Source organism: Scyliorhinus canicula, chromosome 15 (assembly GCF_902713615.1).
Source record: "Scyliorhinus canicula chromosome 15, sScyCan1.1, whole genome shotgun sequence".
NCBI lineage: Eukaryota > Metazoa > Chordata > Chondrichthyes > Carcharhiniformes > Scyliorhinidae > Scyliorhinus > Scyliorhinus canicula.
The window spans coordinates 138861959-138883475 of NC_052160.1; the positions used below are offsets into that span (position 1 = coordinate 138861959).

A 21517-nucleotide genomic window follows, 5' to 3' on the forward strand; every position below is an offset into this window, starting at 1 on the left:
ATGGGAGCGGGCCGGTTGTATCGCGAGCTGTTTGGTGCCTAGCGCAGATCTCGTTTTTGGCCTCTCCCGCTATTCACCGGCCTCATTATGCTTGACCGAGAATGTAACGCGGCTGGAGAATCCCGCCCATAGAAAGGTTGAGCGACCGGGCAACATGATGGCAGGTAGATTATAATGCAGGGAAGTAGGAAGTTTTCACTTTGGTCAAACATGATAGCAAAATTGAATATTTTTTAAAAGAAGAGGAGATTTGGGTGGGTTCGTACAAGGAATGCAAAAAGATAGCACCCAACAATTAGGAAGGCAAGTGGCATATTGGCCTGTATTGCGAGGGGATTGGAGTACAGAAATCTAGCTGGAGTAGCACAGGGTTTTGGTGAGACCACATCTGCAGTAGTGTGTGTAGTTTTGGTCTCCGCATTAAAAAAAATATATACTTCCATTGGAGGTTGTACAGTGAGGGCTCACTAAATTGGTCTCTGGGATGAGGGGGGGGGGGGGGGGGATTGTCCTATGATGAGAGGCTGAGCAAGTTAGTACAATTTTATCTGGAACTTAGAAGAATGAGAGGCAATCTCATTGAAACCTACAAGATTCTGAAAGGGTTCGATCGGGTAGACGCTGATTGTTTCCGTTGGCTGGGTAACCCAGAAAAGGGGCATTGTCTCAGGATAAGGGGCGGGCGCTTATAGATGCGAGGGTTGTAGATGCTCTGTGAGTGAATATGTTGAAGGCTGGGATACAGATTTTTGCTCAGTGGAGTTGATGCCGAGCTATGATCATATTGAATGGTGGAGTAGTCTCGGCGGGCCGAATGGCTCCTGTCTCGTGTGATCCAAAATTAATTTGCATAGTTTACACGTTGGGATTTTCAATGTTGGAACACCCCAGGAGTTTTTAATTTTAAAAAAAATTAGTGTGTCCAATTAATTTCTATTCCCAATTAAGGGGCAATTTAGCATGACCAATCCACCTACCCTGTACATGTTTTGGGTTGTGGGGGCGAAACGCACCCAAACACCGGGAGAATGTGCAAACTCCACATGGACAGTGACCCAGAGCCGGGATCGAACCTGGGACCTCGGTGCCATGAGGCAGCAGTGCTATCCACTGAGCCACCATGCTGCCCCACCCCAGGAGTTTTTAAATAATTGTTCAATGCCTAGGTACCGATCGTAAAATGTAGCCGACTTGGGGGGGGGGAATAAAATCAAAGATGAATTAAAATAAAACCAGGTCATCATTGTATGACAGTTTATTTTATCAAATACAGGCTCCCCAAAACATTCACAACATCTTGGCAAATTAGAATATAAATATTAAATTTGGACATACTATGCAGGAAACTGGATCAGAACACTGAGCACGGCAGAGCTGGATCTGGAAGAAATTTCATTCACTGTACAAGAACGAAGTTGGGACAAAACAAACGCAGTTTGCTCGCGGTTCAAACATTGTGATTGGGCCGCACATTTTATAGATCACGTTCCACTGACCAAAGTAACAAGTGCACAGCCAAAAAAAAAATCACAAACTCTTCAGTTAAAGCTTTGATAAATGAAGCGCGACTTTCTCAGGGGAGTTAAGTCTTAAAACCTACTCAACGATTGCACTGAATACATTTTGTATTTGAGCATTCGGGGAAGCACGGTGGTTAGCGCTGCTGCCTCAGCACCAGGGACCCCGGGGGTTCGATTCCGGCCTCGGGTGACCGTCTGTGTAGAGTTTGCACGCTCTCCCCCGTGTCTGCGTGGGTTTCCCCCTTGTGCTCTGGTTTCCTCCCACAGTCCAAAAGATGTGCAGGTGAGGTGGACTTTCCCTGCTAATTTGCGCCTCGAGTGAGCAGGGATGTGCAGATAAGGTTGTGGGGTTATAGGGATAGGGCAGGAAGGGCGGAGGAGTGGGCCCAGGGAGAGTTCTCTTTCAGAGGGCCAATGCAGACTCGGGTTCGGCATCCTTGGGCACCGTGGGGATTCTATGATTTGAACAATTGTGAATTAGCAGATTCAGCGTAGCTGTCCAGATTTTCTTCATAATCAGCAGTCACCAACGAACAGAACGATCACAGAATTAAGTTGTCAATTTTCTCTCTTTTAATATACCAGTCAAAAAGCCAAGGAAGGCCCAAAACAATTTTAAAATATACTCTAGTCTTGCAAAATAAAATAATTAAACCCTTCATTTGATAAGTTCACATAAGAGTGTGCAATCATTCATCATATAGATTCAATTCATTCAGAAATATTTAATAACTGTCATCAAAACACTTGTAGACTGTTCCAGAGTGCTTCTCAGTCCATTTACTTGTTGGGAAGGAGATGCCCAGGGACATGCTTCTTCTAACATTATTTTTAAAATACCAAAAAAAGTGAAACACTTGACCTTTTCAACATAATTTAAGCTTTTTTTTTTCGCCCCTAGAGAAAGGGAAGAGAAAGATCACGATTTTGATGCATCTGATCCATTATTCCCCAGAACATGGCCTCCGGGTCAATCAGGAACTGGGAATAATATGAAGCAATCGTGGCGTGGACACTGTATATTCTTATGGTCCATGACTTTGTGTTCGGTGGAAATTCAGAGTCACCTGACATATTCCTACCAGGATGAGCTGCAGCAGGGTCCACACCCAAAAGGTGCTTTCAACAAACAAAATGCGTTGAGGTTACTGGGAAGGCTTGGGGTAACCTTGGGTCAATTAGATCAGAGGTTCGCATTTTCCGTGACCCCGTTTATATCAAGATAAGAGCTCAGCTGACAGCTCCAGCTTACGATGATAAGCTGTATCTGCACAAACACATCAATGAGGAGGCACCCACAATGAAGATTTTAGTGACATTATACAAAGTTGTTCAATGATTTACAAAATTGGATTACATTCATATGATTTTAGGTAAAGCTTTTCCCGTTTTTAAGCAGCTTTAAGAGCTTAAACTGCTTAAAGTCAACACAACATTTCAAATGGGCAGCACGGTAGCACAGAGGTTAGCACTGTTGCTTCACAGCGCCAGGGTCCCAGGTTCGATTCCCGGCTTGGGTGACTGTCTGTGCGGAGTCTGCAAGTTCTCCCAGTGTCTGCGTGGGTTTCCTCCGGCTGCTCTGGTTTCCTCCCACAAGTCCCGAAAGGCGTGCTTGTTAGGTGAATTGGACATTCTAAATTCTCCCTCCGTGTACCCGAGCAGAGGCCAGAGTGTGGCGTCTAGGGGCTTGTCACAGTAACTTCATTGCAGTGTTAATGTAAGTCCATAAATCATAAGTCATAAATCACCCTCTGCATAATTAAAGTCCAAATCAAGGGGGGGGGGAAACAAAGGAACTGATTAAGGTGACTGAAGATATCAATGATAAACCATTCAACTATCTCGCCATAAGTAAAGGTCCATAAACAACACTGTAAATCAGTCATGATAAGAACATAGAGAAAGTGGGGAGAAGCGTAAAACTTGTATGTTTGAAATCCCATGGGCTATTCTCCATCTTTTCACAACATGATTAATTCCCCGTTACAATAATCTTTACAAGCTATGAAGAAAAGTGCAATTTAAAAGAAAAAAAGGGATAGATTACGGGTTCTGCGTCACACATCCCTTAAACAATGATGGTGTAGCAGGGGCCGAGATACGCAGAAATTTATTTGCCTTTGCCAAAACACACTCGGCAATTTCCGATTTACTACAATTAGCTGCATCACTGTGCAGTCAGGGAGTCAGGATATATTCAATTGAGAATTACAGCTCCTATTGGAAGCAACAGTAATTTTGTGGGGTACAATTCTGCTTATGTGACCGTCATGCCCGATATAAAGGACTTGGTCCACTGAATGAGTGCAATGGTTTGTCAGATTTTAAATAAGTCCGATTCAGAGACGCCTCGCAAAAAGGCTGTGTGTGACAATGGGTCCCGGACGGGTCCAAGACAACTAGACATTAGCTGAGTCAACAATATGGTTGGGATGCCATTGACTTTTGTTTGTTTAAAATGGGAGGGCTCTGCGGCCACCTGTGTACATGAGAAATTCAATAAATTCAGATCAGGCTGCAGGACTTAAGCCGTCACTCATTAAATGCGACTACTGTGAGAACAGCACAATTTCCTTCCCGTGATGGCCAATGGTGAGAACTCTGGCTCCAGTCAAACAGGCATGTTAACATTTTGCTGGCACTTATTGGTTGAATGCTATAAAATTTTCAAAATAATTCACAACACAAAATGAAACACACCAGCCTAAAATTCTACATCTAGACCAGAGCCTGGAGTCCAGTCCAAGGAGGGCGTCACGTTATTTTTTTCTTTTTAAATTTAGATATTTTTTTCCCCCAATTTAGCGTGGCCAATCCACCTAGCCTGCACATCTTTTGGGTTGTGGGGGGCGAAACCCACGCAGACACGGGGAGAATGTGGAAACCCTACACGGGCGGTGACCCAGGGCCGGGATTCGAACCCGGGTCCTCGGCGCCGTAGGCGGCAATGCTAACCACTGTGCCGCTGTGCCACCCGTCAGATTATTTTAATGGCAAAGCCAATCAAACTGTACAATGCCTAACACAGGCTCAGCCCACCTAATTTGAGCCGGGCCCACTTTCTGTGCCCAAAGCCCTGGCCGGGGTTAACCAGCTGGCTACTTTCTACTTCAGCATTGATGGGGGTTGGGTGTCTTTTAATAGAGGTATAAGCTTAGGCTTAACCATGCAAAGGAGGAACGAAAGCGGTTAGAAGCATTCGGGAGGGTGGGGGGAAAGAGAAAGAAAGAAAGAGAGCTTCTCCATCTACACTAGGCCCATGTTGGACAGCTGGTTAAGTGCGGATGCACGAAAAATAATTCATTAGGAACACCGATACGATTTTAAGTGTTGTCGACTTCAGAGCTGGCAGCTTCTAACAAACAGTAGGCAATAAAAATGTATATTCACATATACACATAACATATCGTTTATATATAATATACTATATTGTATATAACATATGTTATATATTTCATATTATATTATATATTATATATAAATAAATAAGCTAGATACATTGTAGACCCTTCTTCCACACCCAGCAATGTAGTTGAAGCACACTTATACCTGCAACACTGATCACAATCAGTGAATTCACAATTGTCCCTTTTTTAAAAAAAAGTGTAAAATATACATCCCCACCCTGTTATTCCAGAATATCCCCCCTCAGACGACCAACTGAGACAACAAGAAGCCCCAGGAAGATTGTTCTTTGCATTCAAGGAAAACAAAATATATAGTTCTCAAAGTCCAAATACCAGGTTGCACCTCCCAGTACAAAAGAAATTAAACACCGTTAATTCAAATGAGCAGCTTGCAGTTCTGAAGTCAGGTGTCCAGTTTACCAAGTCTTGCCCGGCTGCAGAATCTAGTTTTAATACACATTGAGATCTCTCCTGATCGAGCAGTATTTGTAGTCCACGCAGATACGTCCCCGTTAGTTGTTTCGCACACGGGGTTGTACATGAAACACAGTCTTCATAGTGTAAGATTTCATTGACGTCACCTTCATCGAATTGCACTTGACGATTTTACTCCCCATTTTGATGAGGGACCTTCACTTTAGTCGCCAACATCGGTGTCTCGATCACCAATTAACCAGAGAATGTGGAAACTGAGTGCCAGGAACCCTGTCCCCAACAGGTCACCCAGTGCCGTCAGATAGGGGATTGAGAAATTATCCGGGTCCATGCCACGCCCCCACATCCAGTGAATCATCCAATCCGCAACATAGAGGAGAATTAGCACCTGTGTCACAACATAAAATCACATGTCCTATTTCATCAGACCATCATTATTCCTTCTAAAACAGTTTAGCATCTCAGCATCATTTACTTAAGGGCAGTGAGTGTCACGGGCAAGGTCAGCATTTATTACCCATTCCTAATTGCCCTTGAATACAACCCAGTAGGTTGCCAGGCCGTTTGAAAATGAAAAAAATGAAAATCGCTTATTGTCACGAGTAGGCTTCAATGAAGTTACTGTGAAAAGCCCCTAGTTGCCACATTCCGGCGCCTGTCCGGGGAGGCTGGTACGGGAATCGAACCGTGCTGCTGGCCTGCTCGGTCTGCTTTAAAAGCCAGCGATTTAGCTGAGTGAGCTAACCCAGCCCCTGAGAGGGCAGTTTAGGGTTAATCAAATGGTTTTGGGTCTGAAGTCATATATATATAAAAAAGCAGGACAGGCATGGTGGCAGACTTCCTTCCCGACCAGATTTTGAATGATGACTATCCAGTAGTTTCATGGACACCTGTTACTGATCCAAGCTTTCTATTCCAGATTTTATTTAACTCGCTCAATTTAAATTCTCCAGTCGCCACTGTGGGTTTTGAATTCACGTCCACGGGTCATTAATCCAGGCCTCAGGGTTATTTGTCAAATAACACAACCATTATGCTACCAAATACATATTCCAGATCTACACCACACTGGACCAAAGTTATGTATATTTATAGCAACTAGTCACAAAAGTGGTGATTGTTTCATTTTAAGGGAGGGCTCGTCTAATGGATTAGTATTTATCTCAGCTTTTTATCTTTTTAAAAAATAAATGTACAGTACCCAATTCTTTTTCTCCCCAATGAAGGGGCAATTTAGCCTGGCCAATTCAACTACCCTGCACATCTTTTTGGGCTGTGGGGGGTGAGACCCATGCAGACACGGGGAGAAAGTGCAAAGTGCACAAGGACAGTGAGCCGGGGCCGGTATCGAACCCGGGTCCTCGGTGCCGTGAAGCAGCAGTGCTAACCATTGCGCCACCGTGCCGCCCCTTTCTCAGCTATCTGTCTACCAGGTTTTGAGCAGGGGCTAATACTTAGCCAAAACTTGCAGCGTCTAGGACAACTCTGCTGCAATCATTTTCTTTGGCATTTCCGTAACCAGAGATGACTGAAAGTGGACTGCAGCCCACATTCTGCACAAATTAGATCATCAAAACTCTAAATTATGCATCAAAACATTCTCCCTAGAACCTGGTTAGTTTATCTACTTTAATGCATATTCTTTGTTGCAATTTCTAATACTCTCGAGTCCTTAGTTTTCTTATTGAAACCCAGCAACTGTCTTGATTTGGTTATCTCCTCCCTTTTCTTTCATGTGTAGTCTGAGATTTTCCCCCAATTCTCTTCTCTTCCTCCTCTCAGGTGGACTCCTGTCTTTGACAAAGAACTTTGACTTTATTTGCACCTCCTGGACAGGGAATGAAATTTGGGCTGCATGGTGCACAGTGCTTAGCATTGTTGCTTCACAGCTCCAGGGTCCCAGGTTCAATTCCGGCTGGGTCACTCTCTGTGCAGAATCTGCCCCCTCTCCCCGTGTCCGTGTGGGTTCCCTCCGGGTGCTTCGTTTTCCCCTCACAGTCCAAAGATGTGCAGGTTAGGTGGATTGACCTCTCTAAATAGCCCTTCGTGTCCGAAAAAGGTTTGGTGGGGTTACTGGGATGGGGGTGAAGGTGTGGGCTTAGGCAGGGTGCCCTTTCCAAGGGTCGGTGCAGATTCGATGGGCCGAATGGTCTCCTTCTGCACTGTAAATTCTATGATCCAAACACTCGGGCTCAAACTGAGAACTGTGCTATCAAACGGCAGAACCCACATTCTAATGTTTAGTTACTCATAACTGGCTCACCACCAGGTGTAGATTTTAATAGCGCCTGGGATAGTTTGGGACAACATTCTGAAACAATACTTTTGAAACGTCCACCATCGATAGAACCCGAAAAGATACTTTCAACTGTTAAAAAAAATGCAACGTACTTGTAATAAAGCAGCCATCATGTAGAATGCTATAAATATTGGCGTTAGAGTTGTGTGTCCCCCTTGCATGGAGTTGATGGTGTATAGAAAGACTAGGTGTCCAGGGACAACTAGAAGGAACAAGACCCGAGCCGATCTCGAATTCAAATCTGCAAAGAATAGAGATACCTGAATCATCATGGGTACTGTACACACTCAAATACACCAGTTTCTGATTCTGGATTGAAAGCGAACACAAGTCACAAAAATAAACAGATATGGGGGTGGGAGGGATACATCAGGGAATGCAGTTTGGAGGGAGTGTTACTCTACTTCTGACCAATGCTATTTTCGGCTTTGGAGTCCTTGATTTAACCTAGGCTTAAAATGAGTGGTGAAATAGTCCACTGTCTGTCAACAGTTATTCTTTACTGTAGCAATCTCTGAGCAAATGAGGAACTCAGCCTATAAAATAAAATGAAATCAATATTTAAATGAAGAACTTGTCCAGACACGAACCACAAGAAAAAAACGCTTCATATTATTTGAACCACAAGATGAGATTACATCAAAATCCTTCCAAAGAAACGGACATCTGCATCACACCGTCTGTATCTTAAAATGACTCCGAGGTTTTCACTCAATTTCTTGATCTGCGAGATGACTGCTGCTATTTTTATTATTTTTTTAAATTTAGAGTACCCAATTATTTTCTTTTTCCAATTAAGGGGCAATTTAAAGTGGCCAATCTACCTACCCTGCACATCTTTGGGTTGTGGGGGTGAAACCCACGCAGACACGGGGAGAATGTGCAAACTCCTCACGGACAGTGACCCAGGGCCGGGATTTGAACCCGGGTCCTCAGCGCCGTAGGCAGCAATGCTAACCACTGTGCCACCATGCTGCCCATGACTGCTGCTATTAAGTATTGGTACTGTTAAGGCACCCTACCTTGCATTGGTCCTAACATGCCCAAAATGTATCTAGGTCCTTTTGTTCCCCAGTTGTGATTTCATTTGAAATTCTGCCTAGCGTTAACCGTTCCAATTTCATTTAGAATGTTAAGATGTGCTCTCCCTTTTAAACGGTTAAAAATAAATCAAAGTTTTTCCACTGTCAGCTTGTTTATCACAACCTTATGTTAGTGACCGTTGCTTATTCCTGTAGATACATCGGATCTCAAGACCACTAAAGTAGCAAAAACATCTGACATTTTGCTGACCTGTACCTGAGATGATAATGCTGGTTGAGTGAGGAACATAAGAACATAAGAACTAGGAGCAGGAGTAGGCCATCTGGCCCCTCGAGCCTGCTGTGCCATTCAATTAGATCATGGCTGATCTTTTGTGGACTCAGCTCCACTTTCCGGCCCGAACACCATAACCCTTAATCCCTTTATTCTTCAAAAAACTATCTATCTTTACCTTAAAAACATGTAATGAAGGAGCCTCAACTGCTTCACTGGGCAAGGAATTCCATAGATTCACAACCCTTTGGGTGAAGAAGTTCTTCCATAAAAGGAGGCATGGGAGAAATAGTTTTCGCCACTGTCCACTAATGGACAAGAGTAATGTCTGGCGTCCATGATGAAGAATTAGTTGGAATCTGCCCCAAAAATGCTTTAAGCCTTTTCAGCAATGTTTATACAGCACATTTTAAAGTTAGGGACGCAACCCACAAAAGTGTCATCCAAGAACATTTGGCACCAATTTCAGTTCAATAGACTATGGTGAAACATGATGGTCTCAGGCAGTTTCTGAATCTTACTACAGTCCTGTACACCCTAAGTACACCAGCAGCTTGTGCGATGCATCATCTGACTGACTGGTGGTAAAAATGTTACATACTTCACTGATGTTGAACGATATAGGGCAGGGCTTTCTGGTCTTTCCCGGAAAGCAGGATCTTCCACCACTGCCAATTGCAACAAGCTGGCTCCATCAATCAGTCACTCATTTAGAACATGCCCAATTTACATTTTTTAAAAACATTTTTCCAATTGAGGGGCAATTTAGCGTGTCCAATCCATCTACCCAGCGCATCTTTTGGGTTGTGGGGGGTGAGATCCACACAGACACGGGGAGAATGTGGAAACTCCACACGGACAGTGACCCAGGGCCGGGATCGAACCCGGGTTCTCGGCGTAGTGAGGCAGCAGTGCTAACCACTGCGCCGCCGTGCCGCACACCAATTTACATTTCCAATCTGCCACATTCATTTGTCTAGGCTTGGGGCTGTGCATTTTGGCTACCATGGGAACAGGGTGAATGGAAATCCTGGTTTTTGGGCAGCGAGAGAGAGAAGCAATCCGAGACAGGCGCATGCTCGCACACAGACAATAGCCAAAATCTTCCGTCCTCATTCACGGCTGGGATTTTCAAGTGCTGCTGAAAGTTAGTGGAGTTTCGGCTGGAACACCAAATTCTCCGTTCCCGCTCGCAACGGGTCCCACCACAGATTCCCGCCCAATAAATCAACCAAATATGTCTGGAAGTTCAAACAGCAAAATAAAGGAGAAATGTCTAAAGTAAACTCCGGACGGATGGGCAGGGTTTTCAGGAGGAAATTGAACAATTTAATGGGGTGGTTGAGTGCTTCTTAAAGTGTGTAATTTTTCTGTGTGGTTAACAATGCTTCTGTTGGTACATGCGTCAGAAGAGGAAAATTGGCAGGCAAAATTCACAGGGAGCAATTTGCTCAACGTGGTCAGTTCTGTGGTACGTGCACCCTGTCGAGTGAAAAACGACTTGGTAAAAAATAAACAACCAATTTATTCATCAGTTTTGTGCTATTTATTCATTCCCTTCATGGTCATGGACTGAACGGAACATATTTTTCCATCTTTTTTTGCAAGTTGCATATTTTAAGGATCCATCTTGGCTTAGTGGTAGCACCTCAGAGTCAGAAGGTTTTTTTTTAAATTTAGAGTACCCAATTATTTTTTTCCAATTAAGGGGCAATTTAGCGTGGCCAATCCACCTAACCAGCACATCTTTGGGTTGTGGGGGTGAGACCCACGCAGACACGGGGAGAATGTGCAAACTCCACATGGACAGTGACCTGGGGCCGGGATCGAACATGGGAACTCGGCGCCGTGAGGCAGCAGTGCTCACCACAGCGCCATCTTGCTGCCCTAACCAAAAAATAAATTAAGACTTTAGATTTGGGAAACAGAACCGAGTTGAAAACAGACAAACAACAGAATCTAGAGAAATAATCATAGGCTACCTACAGTGCAGAAGGAGGCCATTCAGCCCATAGAGTCTGCACCAACCCTCTGAAAGAGGATTCTACCTTGGTCCATTACTCCCGCTTCACCCCTGTAACCCGAGCTAACCTTTGGACACTAAGGGGCAATTTAGCACGGCCAATTAACCCTAACCTGCACATCTTTGGAGAAACTGGAGCACCCGGAGGAAACCCACGCAGACACGGAGAGAAAGTGTAAACTCCGCACAGTCACCGAGGCCAGAATAATAATAATAATAATAATAATAATCGCTTATTGTCACGAGTAGGCTTCAATGAAGTTACTGTGAAAAGCTCCTAGTCACCACATTCCGACACCTGTTCGGGAAGGCCGGTACGGGAATTGAACCTGCGCTGCTGGCCTTGTTCTGCCTTACAAGCCAGCTGTTTAGCTCACACCCAACCCTAAACAGAGCTGGCATGGGGTGCTCACATGAGGGCATGCACTCACGCGGACGCGGACGCACACACACACACACACAAACCAAGGTAGGGAAGGGAGGAAAATATAAAAAGGGGTGGCAGGGCAGCAGGGGGGCCTATTGACTTATACACAAAACAATATGCACACCCCGTTCCAATTATGCAGGATAGTCCTCCTTTTCCCCACCCCCAAAACTCTCTGTCTACATGGAGAATTACAGTCAAAAAACACTATTACACAGCTCTGGCAACAACGGAGCAGAGGAGTCTCTTCGATTCAGCAGCAGTCGGTTCTAAAGGAGCTATGGGCAGGTGTGACGACGACTGACTTCTCGTGTGGGTATGCAGTTTAGCTTGGGGTGTGGGGGGTGGGTGAAGGAGACGGGGTTGGAGGTGTAAAATGGACCCATTCGAGGCTGCCTCAAAGCCTTTTGGGGCTGGTGTAGCACAGGGGGCTAAATAGCTGGCTTGCAATGCAGAACAATGCCAGCAGCGCGGGTTTAGGTCCCGTACCGGCCTCCAAGAACAGGCGCCGGAATGTGGCGACTAGGGACTTTTCACAGTAACTTCATTGAAGCCTACTTGTGACAATAAGCGATTATTATTATTTTGTTACACATCTACTCAATTCAGGCTGAACACCAAATCGGAGAAGCCTCGGGGACCCCTTTGCCGTCTGAAACATAAAAATGGATTGGCCATGCTAAATTGTCCGTAGTGTTCTAATTAAAGTAAGGTTAAGGGGGGGTTGTTGGGTTACGGGTATAGGGTGGATACGTGGGTTTGAGTAGGGTGATCATGGCTCGGCACAACATTGAGGGCCGAAGGGCCTGTTCTGTGCTGTACTGTTCTATGTTCTATGAGGGTGTACAATTGCCAGTGACTCACAGTGAACGTATAAATATCTAGGAAACATGTGGACAACTGAAAGATTGGTGCCCTCTTCTGGTTCAAATTAAATAACGCTCGGTTACAGAATCAGCCAGCTCCACAACACAGGTACCAACCAAACTGTTTAAAATAGACAGATGATCCAAGAGGCTACCAGTTCCTAAAAAGCAAATCAAGCGCTCAAATTAGTCAGCGCTGAGAAACTGATACTTAATTAGTACTGAACATTGTATATCAAGCGATTTCCTTACCAACCAGAATGGAAGTGGCAGAACTGTAAAATGGCACGCCTTTGAGAGACAGGATGTATGATTTATATTCACAGCTCTCTCTACAAGGTGTTTTGCTGACTGTATGTATGAAGAGAGGCTAGGGGTTATTCACCAGTAAACGTAAGTTTCAGACTGTTCCTTGGGTCTGTTGGTATGTTACATTCCTCCCTCCTCAATGTGGAGGAAACAATTGGTAGAATTAAGAAATTGAGCAATTTCATACGTTTTGTGCTACTTGTTGCTTGGTGATAAAAAAAAGGACAACGTGACTATGTAGTGTTCTCTTGCTTATTGGTACCGAGGGTTGTTTATCATCTTCACCATAGAAAGTATCCTATCTGGCTGCATCACAGCCTGGGTATGGCAACTGCTCGGCCAGGACCGCAAGAAACTTCAGAGAGTCGTGAACACAGCCAAGTCCATCACACAAACCTGCCTCCCATCCATTGACTCCATCTACGCCTCCCGCTGCCTGGGGAAAGTGGGCAGCATAATCAAAGACCCCTCCCACCCGGCTTACTCACTCTTCCAACTTCTTCCATCGGGCAGGAGATATAGAAGTCTGAGAGCACGCACGAACAGACTCAAAAACAGCTTCTTCCCCGCTGTTACCAGACTCCTAAATGACCCTCTTATGGACTGACCTCATTAACACTACACCATGTATGCTTCAACCGATGCCAGTGTTTATGTAGTTACATTGTATATATTGTGTTGCCCTATTCTGTATTTTCTTTTATTCCTTTTCCTTCCCATGTACTTAATGATCTGTTGAGCTGCTCGCAGAAAAATACTTTTCACTGTACCTTGGTACACATGACAATAAACAAATCCAACTTAATCCAATCTGCTGCAATCAAGAATTTTCACAACATTTCTACCTCAAAACTGTGGCAATCTACCTGCTCTCCTCTACAGTCTAATAACATTTGGTAATACAGAGCTTAAGAGTATCGCTAAAAAAAAGGAGACGTGCTGTCGAAGTTTTCACCTTGCACTCATCAGAACAGATGCAACAATGCTGGAACCAAACCCATCATCTAATCAATTTACGTTGTCGGATTTCCATTCCAAATTTACTGACGCCCATGGCCCTTTACTTGGGCTTTTCAAAGAACACACACATACACATGGCCCTCGTTAGCTGCAGCATGGTGAACTGTGGACTGCTCGAGGGATGAAATTGGTACTTTAGTGGATTATTGGCCATTTAAGGAGGGGCTCTCACCTGAACTACAGAAAGTGCGACAAGGGCTCGGGCAGGTCTTGTGCGGGTTTTCCGGCGCTGCGCCAGGCATACTGGAGAGGTGGAGGTAGGTAGAAATCCTACTGGCCTGTACTGCTACTAGATTGCCGCCAACACCTGAGGAAGGAGGGAAGAACACAAAGGATAAAGACAGAGGCCGACAACTCATCTCGTTTTTCAGAGGAATCTCATTCTAATCAGAATTTAAAAAAAAAAACACAGCTTTTTCAAACGTTTTCTCAACTTTGGTCTAACCTTCATCCTTGGTGCTGATAGATGACCCGTGGCAATGTTCACAGCAGGTTAGAGGACACACTGTTTTCTAACAATGGAAGCATCAATAAAATGCGCCGACTGAAACGCAGCAGCGCGTGTTTGAGGAAGAAATCCTCTCTGTTCCTTAAAACCTATCCCTCAGGCCCAGGCTTTTGCTCATCCATCCCAATACCTTCTCACGTCATCGGTGTCACACCTTGCTTGATAGCTTGAATTTATCAATGTCTCAAAGACATTTCAGTGGCTAAGTTTGTTCAGTGAGAAACTTGGGCGGCACAGTGGTTAGCACTGCTGCCTCCCGGCACCGAGGACCCGGGTTCGATCCCGGCCCCGGGCCATTGTCCGTGTGGAGTTTGCACATTCTCCCCGAGTCTGCCTGGGTCTCATCCCCACAGCCCAAAGATGTGCAGGGTAGGTGGACTGGCCACACTAAATTGCTCCTTAATTGGAAAAAAAGAATTGGATACTCTAAATTAAAAAAAGAAATATTTAATATATGACTGTTCACCTTCCTACAGTTTGCTCACAAGGGATCAGAGCCAATGTAGTTTTCAGGTAAGGAGGTTAATTGGACTATATGCTCGGGTGTGATTGAATCCGCATTTAAAAGAAAATGCTTACTTTTACCCTACGAGTCTTATTTATTAATAGTAAAATCTATGGTTAATTGACTTGAGATGGGAGGCGAAAGAGGCCGGTGTGCTGGCCTTTGCGTCCCTAGTAGCCCGGCAAAGGATCTTGCTACAATGGAAGGATGCGAGGCCCCCAAGCGTGGAGACCTGGATCAATGACATGGCGGGTTTCATTAAGCTAGAGAAGATCAAATTCGCCCTGAGAGGGTCGGTACAAGGGTTCTTTAGGCGGTGGCAACCTTTTCTCGACTTTCTGGCTCAACGATAGGGTACGGGGACAGTAGCAGCAGCAACCCGGGGGGGTTGGGGGGAAGGGGGAGGGAAAAGGTGTTTGGGGAAGGGGGTGGGGGGGGGCGGACGATGACTATGTTTGTTTATTTAATTTAAATTTATTTTTAAGTTCTTCTGTTGTTCATTGGGGTTGGGGGGGGGGGGGTGGGGGATGGGATATATGCGTCGATACGGTCTGGGGGTGTTACAGTTATTATGGGTTATTTTGTTGCATTTCATTGTTTGTCGTTACGTTTTATATTTTCTGTAAAAAATTCCAATAAAAATTATATATATATATTTTTAAAAATTGACTTGAGATGCAGGCTTCTTTGGAGTGGGGGAAGGGCCTACAGCCCCATGCAGTCGACAAGTCGAGACATGAAACCAAGATGTTGCGCCACCACTGGCGGGAGTGTTAAATTACAGCCTTCCGAGTTGAGCCACTCAAATGGTTCAGGGGTAGACCACAGGGCCCGCCGAGCCTGCCCCGCCATTTAATACGAGCATGACTGACCTTGGGCTTCAACGCCACCTCCCTGCCCATTCCCCGTATTCCTCGATTCTTTGGGACAACATAAATCTCTCCTTCCCAGCCTTAAAGCGTTCAAGGAGCTTGCAACTGTCACAGATCCTGGTCGTGTCCACACCCCCCCCCCCCCCCCCCCCCCCCCCACCCTCAACCCCCCCTCCACTCTGTCTATTAGCCAAACGCCCTAGGGTCCCAATTTGTCTCGATCCTCAACAGGCCAAGTAGAACATATTTTACAGGTGCCTAAAAATTTGACGCTCTATCGCTTGCAGGTTCCCCAACACTTGCAAAAAAAAACACAATAAAAAATTGATGGATAACTGGGAATTCAGAGAAACAGACACAGGGTTAATGGAGGGACCACAATGTTTACAGTGCATTCTGATGCCAGAGTCCACAGTGGAAGATTTTCAACCTCCGCCGCTGCCCACTTATTTACCAAACATCACTGGTGTCTGCTTAGTGAAGATCTGCAAGCGTAATTGGTCAAATCCGCAGAGGTTTCCAACATTCCAACGGAAACAAGTGTTCTTCTTTCTCCCCTTATAAATTAGGAGATGGCACCGCCTGCTGTACACTGCCCAGCCCAGCCAATACACCATTCTGCAACCAGTGCCTGTACTTTTCCTGGCAATCTTCCTCCCTCCCCGCCCCCGGAAGATAGCACCTAAGCCCCCCCCACCCGAAGATAAGACCGACTTCCCTGCGTCCATATGTTTTTTTTTCACCTGAGCCTCACAACTGACAAACATTGGCAGCAGATGAATAAATGTACTTGCCGTTGATGACTGGAGTGAAGACAGCAATCCCAGCAAAGTTTGGATCCGATACAGTTTTGTCTAAAATCAGTCCACCAACACTGAAACACAATCATATTGCGCAGTTACAACACAGCACAGATAAACGTTTTGTAACAAGTTAAAATTTAACCGCGCAATGACTATTACAAAAAACAAATAAAGAGAATAGCAGCAATCCCAGCAAATTCATGAAAGTTGACAAGAAAATCCTAAAGTGCAATCGTAGGAATTTGACGATGAACCAGGCAGGAGGTTTGCTTGGTAGAACACAAGAGCGTGATAGATAGAAGCAGGGTTACACCACGTGGTGCCTCCAGTCTGCTCCACCATTCAATATCATGACATGACTTGTGCTCGATTCTTCCATCCCCGTACCATTTGCTGCCCAGAACGTCCACAAATCTTGAACCTACTCAATGACTGGGATAGAGAGTTCCGAAGATTCACATCGCTCAGGCGAAGAGATGTCTCCTGGCCTCGGTCCAAAATGACCAACTACATATGCCGAGGCTTTGGCCCCTAGTCCTAGATTCTCCAACTAGAGGATCCAGCCTCTCGGCACCTACCCGGTTAAGTCTTCAGAATTTACTATGTTCTAATAAGACCACCTCTCATTGTTCTAAATTCCAGAGAATGTAAGCCCAATAGAAATCTGCTTACATAAAGAAAATGTATTTCTTTAAAGAAAATTCAACAGAAATTTAAAAAAATGTTTGGAAAGGACGTTTAAGAGTTTGCATCAATTGTAAAAGGGTCAATGTAATTTTCTTGGATAAGAAAAAATATTCGTCTGTTTGACCTGACAACCACTTGACTTGGAAGCTGTACCAAAAGGGAGGAAGTTGAGATACAAAAAAACCCAAAGAAGAACAGACAGACAATGAAGCTTACAGGAGAGCTGGTGATACACGGTGATCAGCACACAGATGCAGACACAAAGAGAAAGCAGGCAGAGACAGTAAGAGCTACACAGAATTGAGAGAAAAAGCAAATCGCTCTGAGGAAGGAGGTTAATTTTTCTGTTTGGCAGCAGAAGAGATGGAGCTCCTGGGGGCACCATGGGAACTGGCTAAAAGGGTTAAAAACCTGGAATGCTGTGGGAGTGGCTTGTAGGTGATAAACATTTCTGGTGTTTTAGCATAATGGCCAAACCTAGGGCAGTGCTTTTCAAAATCTTTTTCCAGGGACCCATTTTTACCAACCGGCCAACCTTCAGGACCCAACCCGGCTGACCTTTGCGACCCACGCCGGCCGACCTTTGCGACCCACGCCGGCCGACCTTTGTGGCCCATGCCGGGCGACCTGCGCGGCCCACCGTTTTCTCTTACCGTGGGCGGGATTCTCCCCTACCCGGCGTGACGGGGGGTCCCGGCGTAGGGGAGTGGCGCCAACCACTCCGGAGTCGGCCTCCCCAAAGGTGGGGAATTCTCCGCACCTTTGGGGGCTAGCCCCGCGCCGGAGCGGTTGGCACCAGAAGACTGGTGCAAAAAACTGGCGCCAGCGGCCTTTCGGGCCCGCCTCCCGGCAGCGGTGATGGCCGAAAGGCTTTCGCCAGTTGCCGCATGCGCCGGCGGTGACGTCAGCAGCCAGCTGCCGTTGACGTCACCACCGGCGCATGCGCGATGTGGGTTTCTCTTCCGCTTCCACCATGGCGGAGGCCGTGGCAGCCGCGGGGGAGAAAGAGTGCACCCATGGCACTGGCCCGGAGTCTGAGCGGGGGCCCCCGATCGCGGGCCTGGCCACCGTGGGGGCACCCCCCCGGGGTCCGATCGCCCCGCGCCCCCCCCCCAGGACCCCGGTCGCGGCGCCGATCCCGCCGCCACCAGAGGTGGTTCAAACCTCGGCGGCGGGATTGGCCTCCCAGCGGCGGGACTTTGGCCCATCCGGGCCGGAGAATCGCCGCAGGGGCCTCTCCGATCGGAGTGGCGAGATTCCCGCCCCCGCCAATTCCCGGGTGGCGGAGAATCTCTGCCACGGCGGGGGCGGGATTTTCGGCGGCCCCAGGCGATTCGCCGACACTGCTGGGGGTCGGAGAATTTCGCCCCTTGTTTGTTGCTGACAAAAATGGAGGAAATGGTTTTGGGTCCCTTTGGCCCCCCCGAAACTTGTAAAAAAAAGGCTGCGACCGTATAAAAAAAATGAGGCCGCACTGCGCATGCGTGCCCGATCATCGGTGCGCATGTGCAGTGCGTCCGAATTTCTTTATATGTTCGTGGCCAATTTGAAGGCTGCTTGCAGCCAGCATAGTTAAAAGCCGGCTGCTGTTGCTGTTGCGCGCGGATTTGCACGATCGGGAGCGCTGCGACTTGGAGGTAATTTGGTAATGTTGTATATTTTAGTTTACAGTTTCCCCGACCAGTTTCGCGACACATGTTAAAGCTTTAGCGATCAGTACCTGCTAATGGTCATGGCAATAATAACAGGCTCCCAACCAGAATATAAGACTTCTCGTGTGGCTGGATTCTTTTTTGATATGATGATCCACAGAGGAGTCAAAGCCACGAAGAAAGCACACACTAGTGGGTTGATGTAAGGGTGTTCCTCTGTAATTAGAGAAAAAAAAAATAGATAGAGCAATTTAATAAAAGCATTTCCAGCAACACCTAGAGCTGGTCTCATCAGCTTTCAGCCCAAGTTCAAGTAAATGCTTGCGAGGGAGATGGTAGTGTCGTGGCAATGTCACCGGACACATCATCCAAAGGCCCAGGTTAATCACACAGCGCAGAAGAGGCCCTTCGGCCCATCGGGTCTGCACCGGCGCATGAAGAGCACCTGATTTACCCGCCTCATCCCATTGAATATTATGACCTGCCAAGTGCTGATCCAGGTACTTGGATGAGAGGCAACCTGCCTCTTATCACAGACAGTGCATTCCAGACCATCACCACCCTCCGGGTAAAAGGTTTTTCCTCACATCCCCTCCCCCCCCCCCCCCCCCCCTCCCAAAACTTCCTGCCCCTCATCTTGAACTTGTGTCCCCCTCGGGCTGGTGTCTGACCCTTGAATTAAGGGGAACAGCTGCTCCCTACCGACCCTGCCAATGATGCCCCTCACGCTCTGGGAACATGGATCCCGATCCCCACCGCAGCAGTCAGTCGCTTCAATAAATAACAAGGTCAATTATGTTTGAAAAACCTGGACTCGAACAGCCAGTCTAGTCTCAGCAATGAAACTATCATCAATTGTCATAAAAATCTAGCTCGCTCAGAGGTCCTGTCGGGAGGAAAATCTGTACTGCCTACCTGGCCGAGCCCACAGCAATGGGGTTGACTCTTAACCCCTCACAAAGGCAATTTGGGACGGGCAACAAATGTTGGCTCTCCCAGCCAAAGCCCACAACCATTGAAATAATATTTTAAAAAACAAGCTTTCACGAAAACGCTAAGCGTCCGATCCATTATTCTGTTAATAGGCTAATCGCTTTTATTGTTCACCAACATGCACCCATGGTCAACACAGCAGCATAACTCGGCCCACCTGCAACACAACAGTAACTCCCCCCCCCCCAGGCTAGTGGGCACCGCTCAATCAAATCCTCACAGGGCATGGGAAGGAGGGGCCACCTTGCCCCACAGGTTGAAAACGAAGGGCGTCCTAAAGAGAGACGATGACCACCAGTTCCAGACCACGGAACAATCACCTCATCAACTAGCAGGGGCCTCCTCACTGCTCCACTCAGTGCCTCAGAAGGCCAGAGAATGGATGGACAAGCTAGACATCCCCCATTAACCGTGTCAGTGCTGATAATAATAATGATCTTTATTATTGTCACAAGTAGGCTTACAGTAACACTGCAATGAGGTTACTGTGAAAAGCCCCTAGTCGCTACATTCCGGCGCCTGTTCAGGTACACGGAGGGAGAATTCAGAATGTCTAAATTACCTGACAACAGGTTCTTTCAGGACCTGTGGGAGGAAACCGGAAACCCACGCAGACACGGGGAGAACGTGCAGACTCCGCCCTGACAGTGACCCAAGCCGGGAATTGAACCTGGGACCCTGGCGCTGTGAAGCAACAGTGCTAACCACTGTGCTACCGTGCCACCCTATGTTGCCTGATATAAGGTGGAGTTAACTGTGATGTGCCCACAGTTGAACAGCCTGCCCAATCCCCATTCGCACAAAAGGCTTGGCTATTTGGAGAAGACAGTGGTGGCACTCTGGCAGTGGTGGCACTCTGGCAGTGGTGGCACTCTGGCAGTGGTGGCACTCTGGCAGTGGTGGCACTCTGGCAGTGGTGGCACTCCGGCAGTGGTGGCACTCCGGCAGTGGTGGCACTCCGGCAGTGGTGGCACTCCGGCAGTGGTGGCACTCCGGCAGTGGTGGCACTCCGGCAGTGGTGGCACTCCGGCAGTGGTGGCACTCCGGCAGTGGTGGCACTCCGGCAGTGGTGGCACTCCGGCAGTGGTGGCACTCTGGCAGTGGTGGCACTCTGGCAGTGGTGGCACTCTGGCAGTGGTGGCACTCTGGCAGTGGTGACACTCTGGCAGTGGTGACACTCTGGCAGTGGTGACACTCTGGCAGTGGTGACACTCTGGCAGTGGTGACACTCTGGCAGTGGTGGCACTCTGGCAGTGGTGGCACTCTGGCAGTGGTGGCACTCTGGCAGTGGTGGCACTCTGGCAGTGGTGGCACTCTGGCAGTGGTGGCACTCTGGCAGTGGTGGCACTCTGGCAGTGGTGGCACTCTGGCAGTGGTGGCACTCTGGCAGTGGTGGCACTCTGGCAGTGGTGGCACTCTGGCAGTGGTGGCACTCTGGCAGTGGTGGCACTCTGGCAGTGGTGGCACTCTGGCAGTGGTGGCACTCTGGCAGTGGTGGCACTCTGGCAGTGGTGGCACTCTGGCAGTGGTGGCACTCTGGCAGTGGTGGCACTCTGGCAGTGGTGACACTCTGGCAGTGGTGACACTCTGGCAGTGGTGACACTCTGGCAGTGGTGACACTCTGGCAGTGGTGACACTCTGGCAGTGGTGGCACTCTGGCAGTGGTGGCACTCTGGCAGTGGTGGCACTCTGGCAGTGGTGGCACTCTGGCAGTGGTGGCACTCTGGCAGTGGTGGCACTCTGGCAGTGGTGGCACTCTGGCAGTGGTGGCACTCTGGCAGTGGTGGCACTCTGGCAGTGGTGGCACTCTGGCAGTGGTGGCACTCTGGCAGTGGTGGCACTCTGGCAGTGGTGGCACTCTGGCAGTGGTGGCA

The 21517-nt window shown here is 47.4% G+C and overlaps 1 protein-coding gene across 2 annotated transcripts in view; it reads right to left on the minus strand.

Annotated features, from left to right (window-relative positions):
• Positions 1-1239: 1239 nt before the first annotated feature.
• Positions 1240-21517, minus strand: part of LOC119978331 (solute carrier family 41 member 1-like) — a 72414-nt gene continuing 52136 nt past the window's right edge. For both annotated transcript variants that reach the window (XM_038819893.1, XM_038819894.1), the window contains exons 7-11: positions 18719-18866; positions 16303-16382; positions 13796-13930; positions 7754-7902; positions 1240-5750 (exon numbers count right to left, since the gene is read on the minus strand). In XM_038819893.1, the coding sequence (XP_038675821.1) occupies positions 5565-5750; positions 7754-7902; positions 13796-13930; positions 16303-16382; positions 18719-18866 (698 nt within the window). In that variant the 3' untranslated portion in view covers positions 1240-5564. The remainder of the gene's footprint in view (positions 5751-7753; positions 7903-13795; positions 13931-16302; positions 16383-18718; positions 18867-21517) is intronic.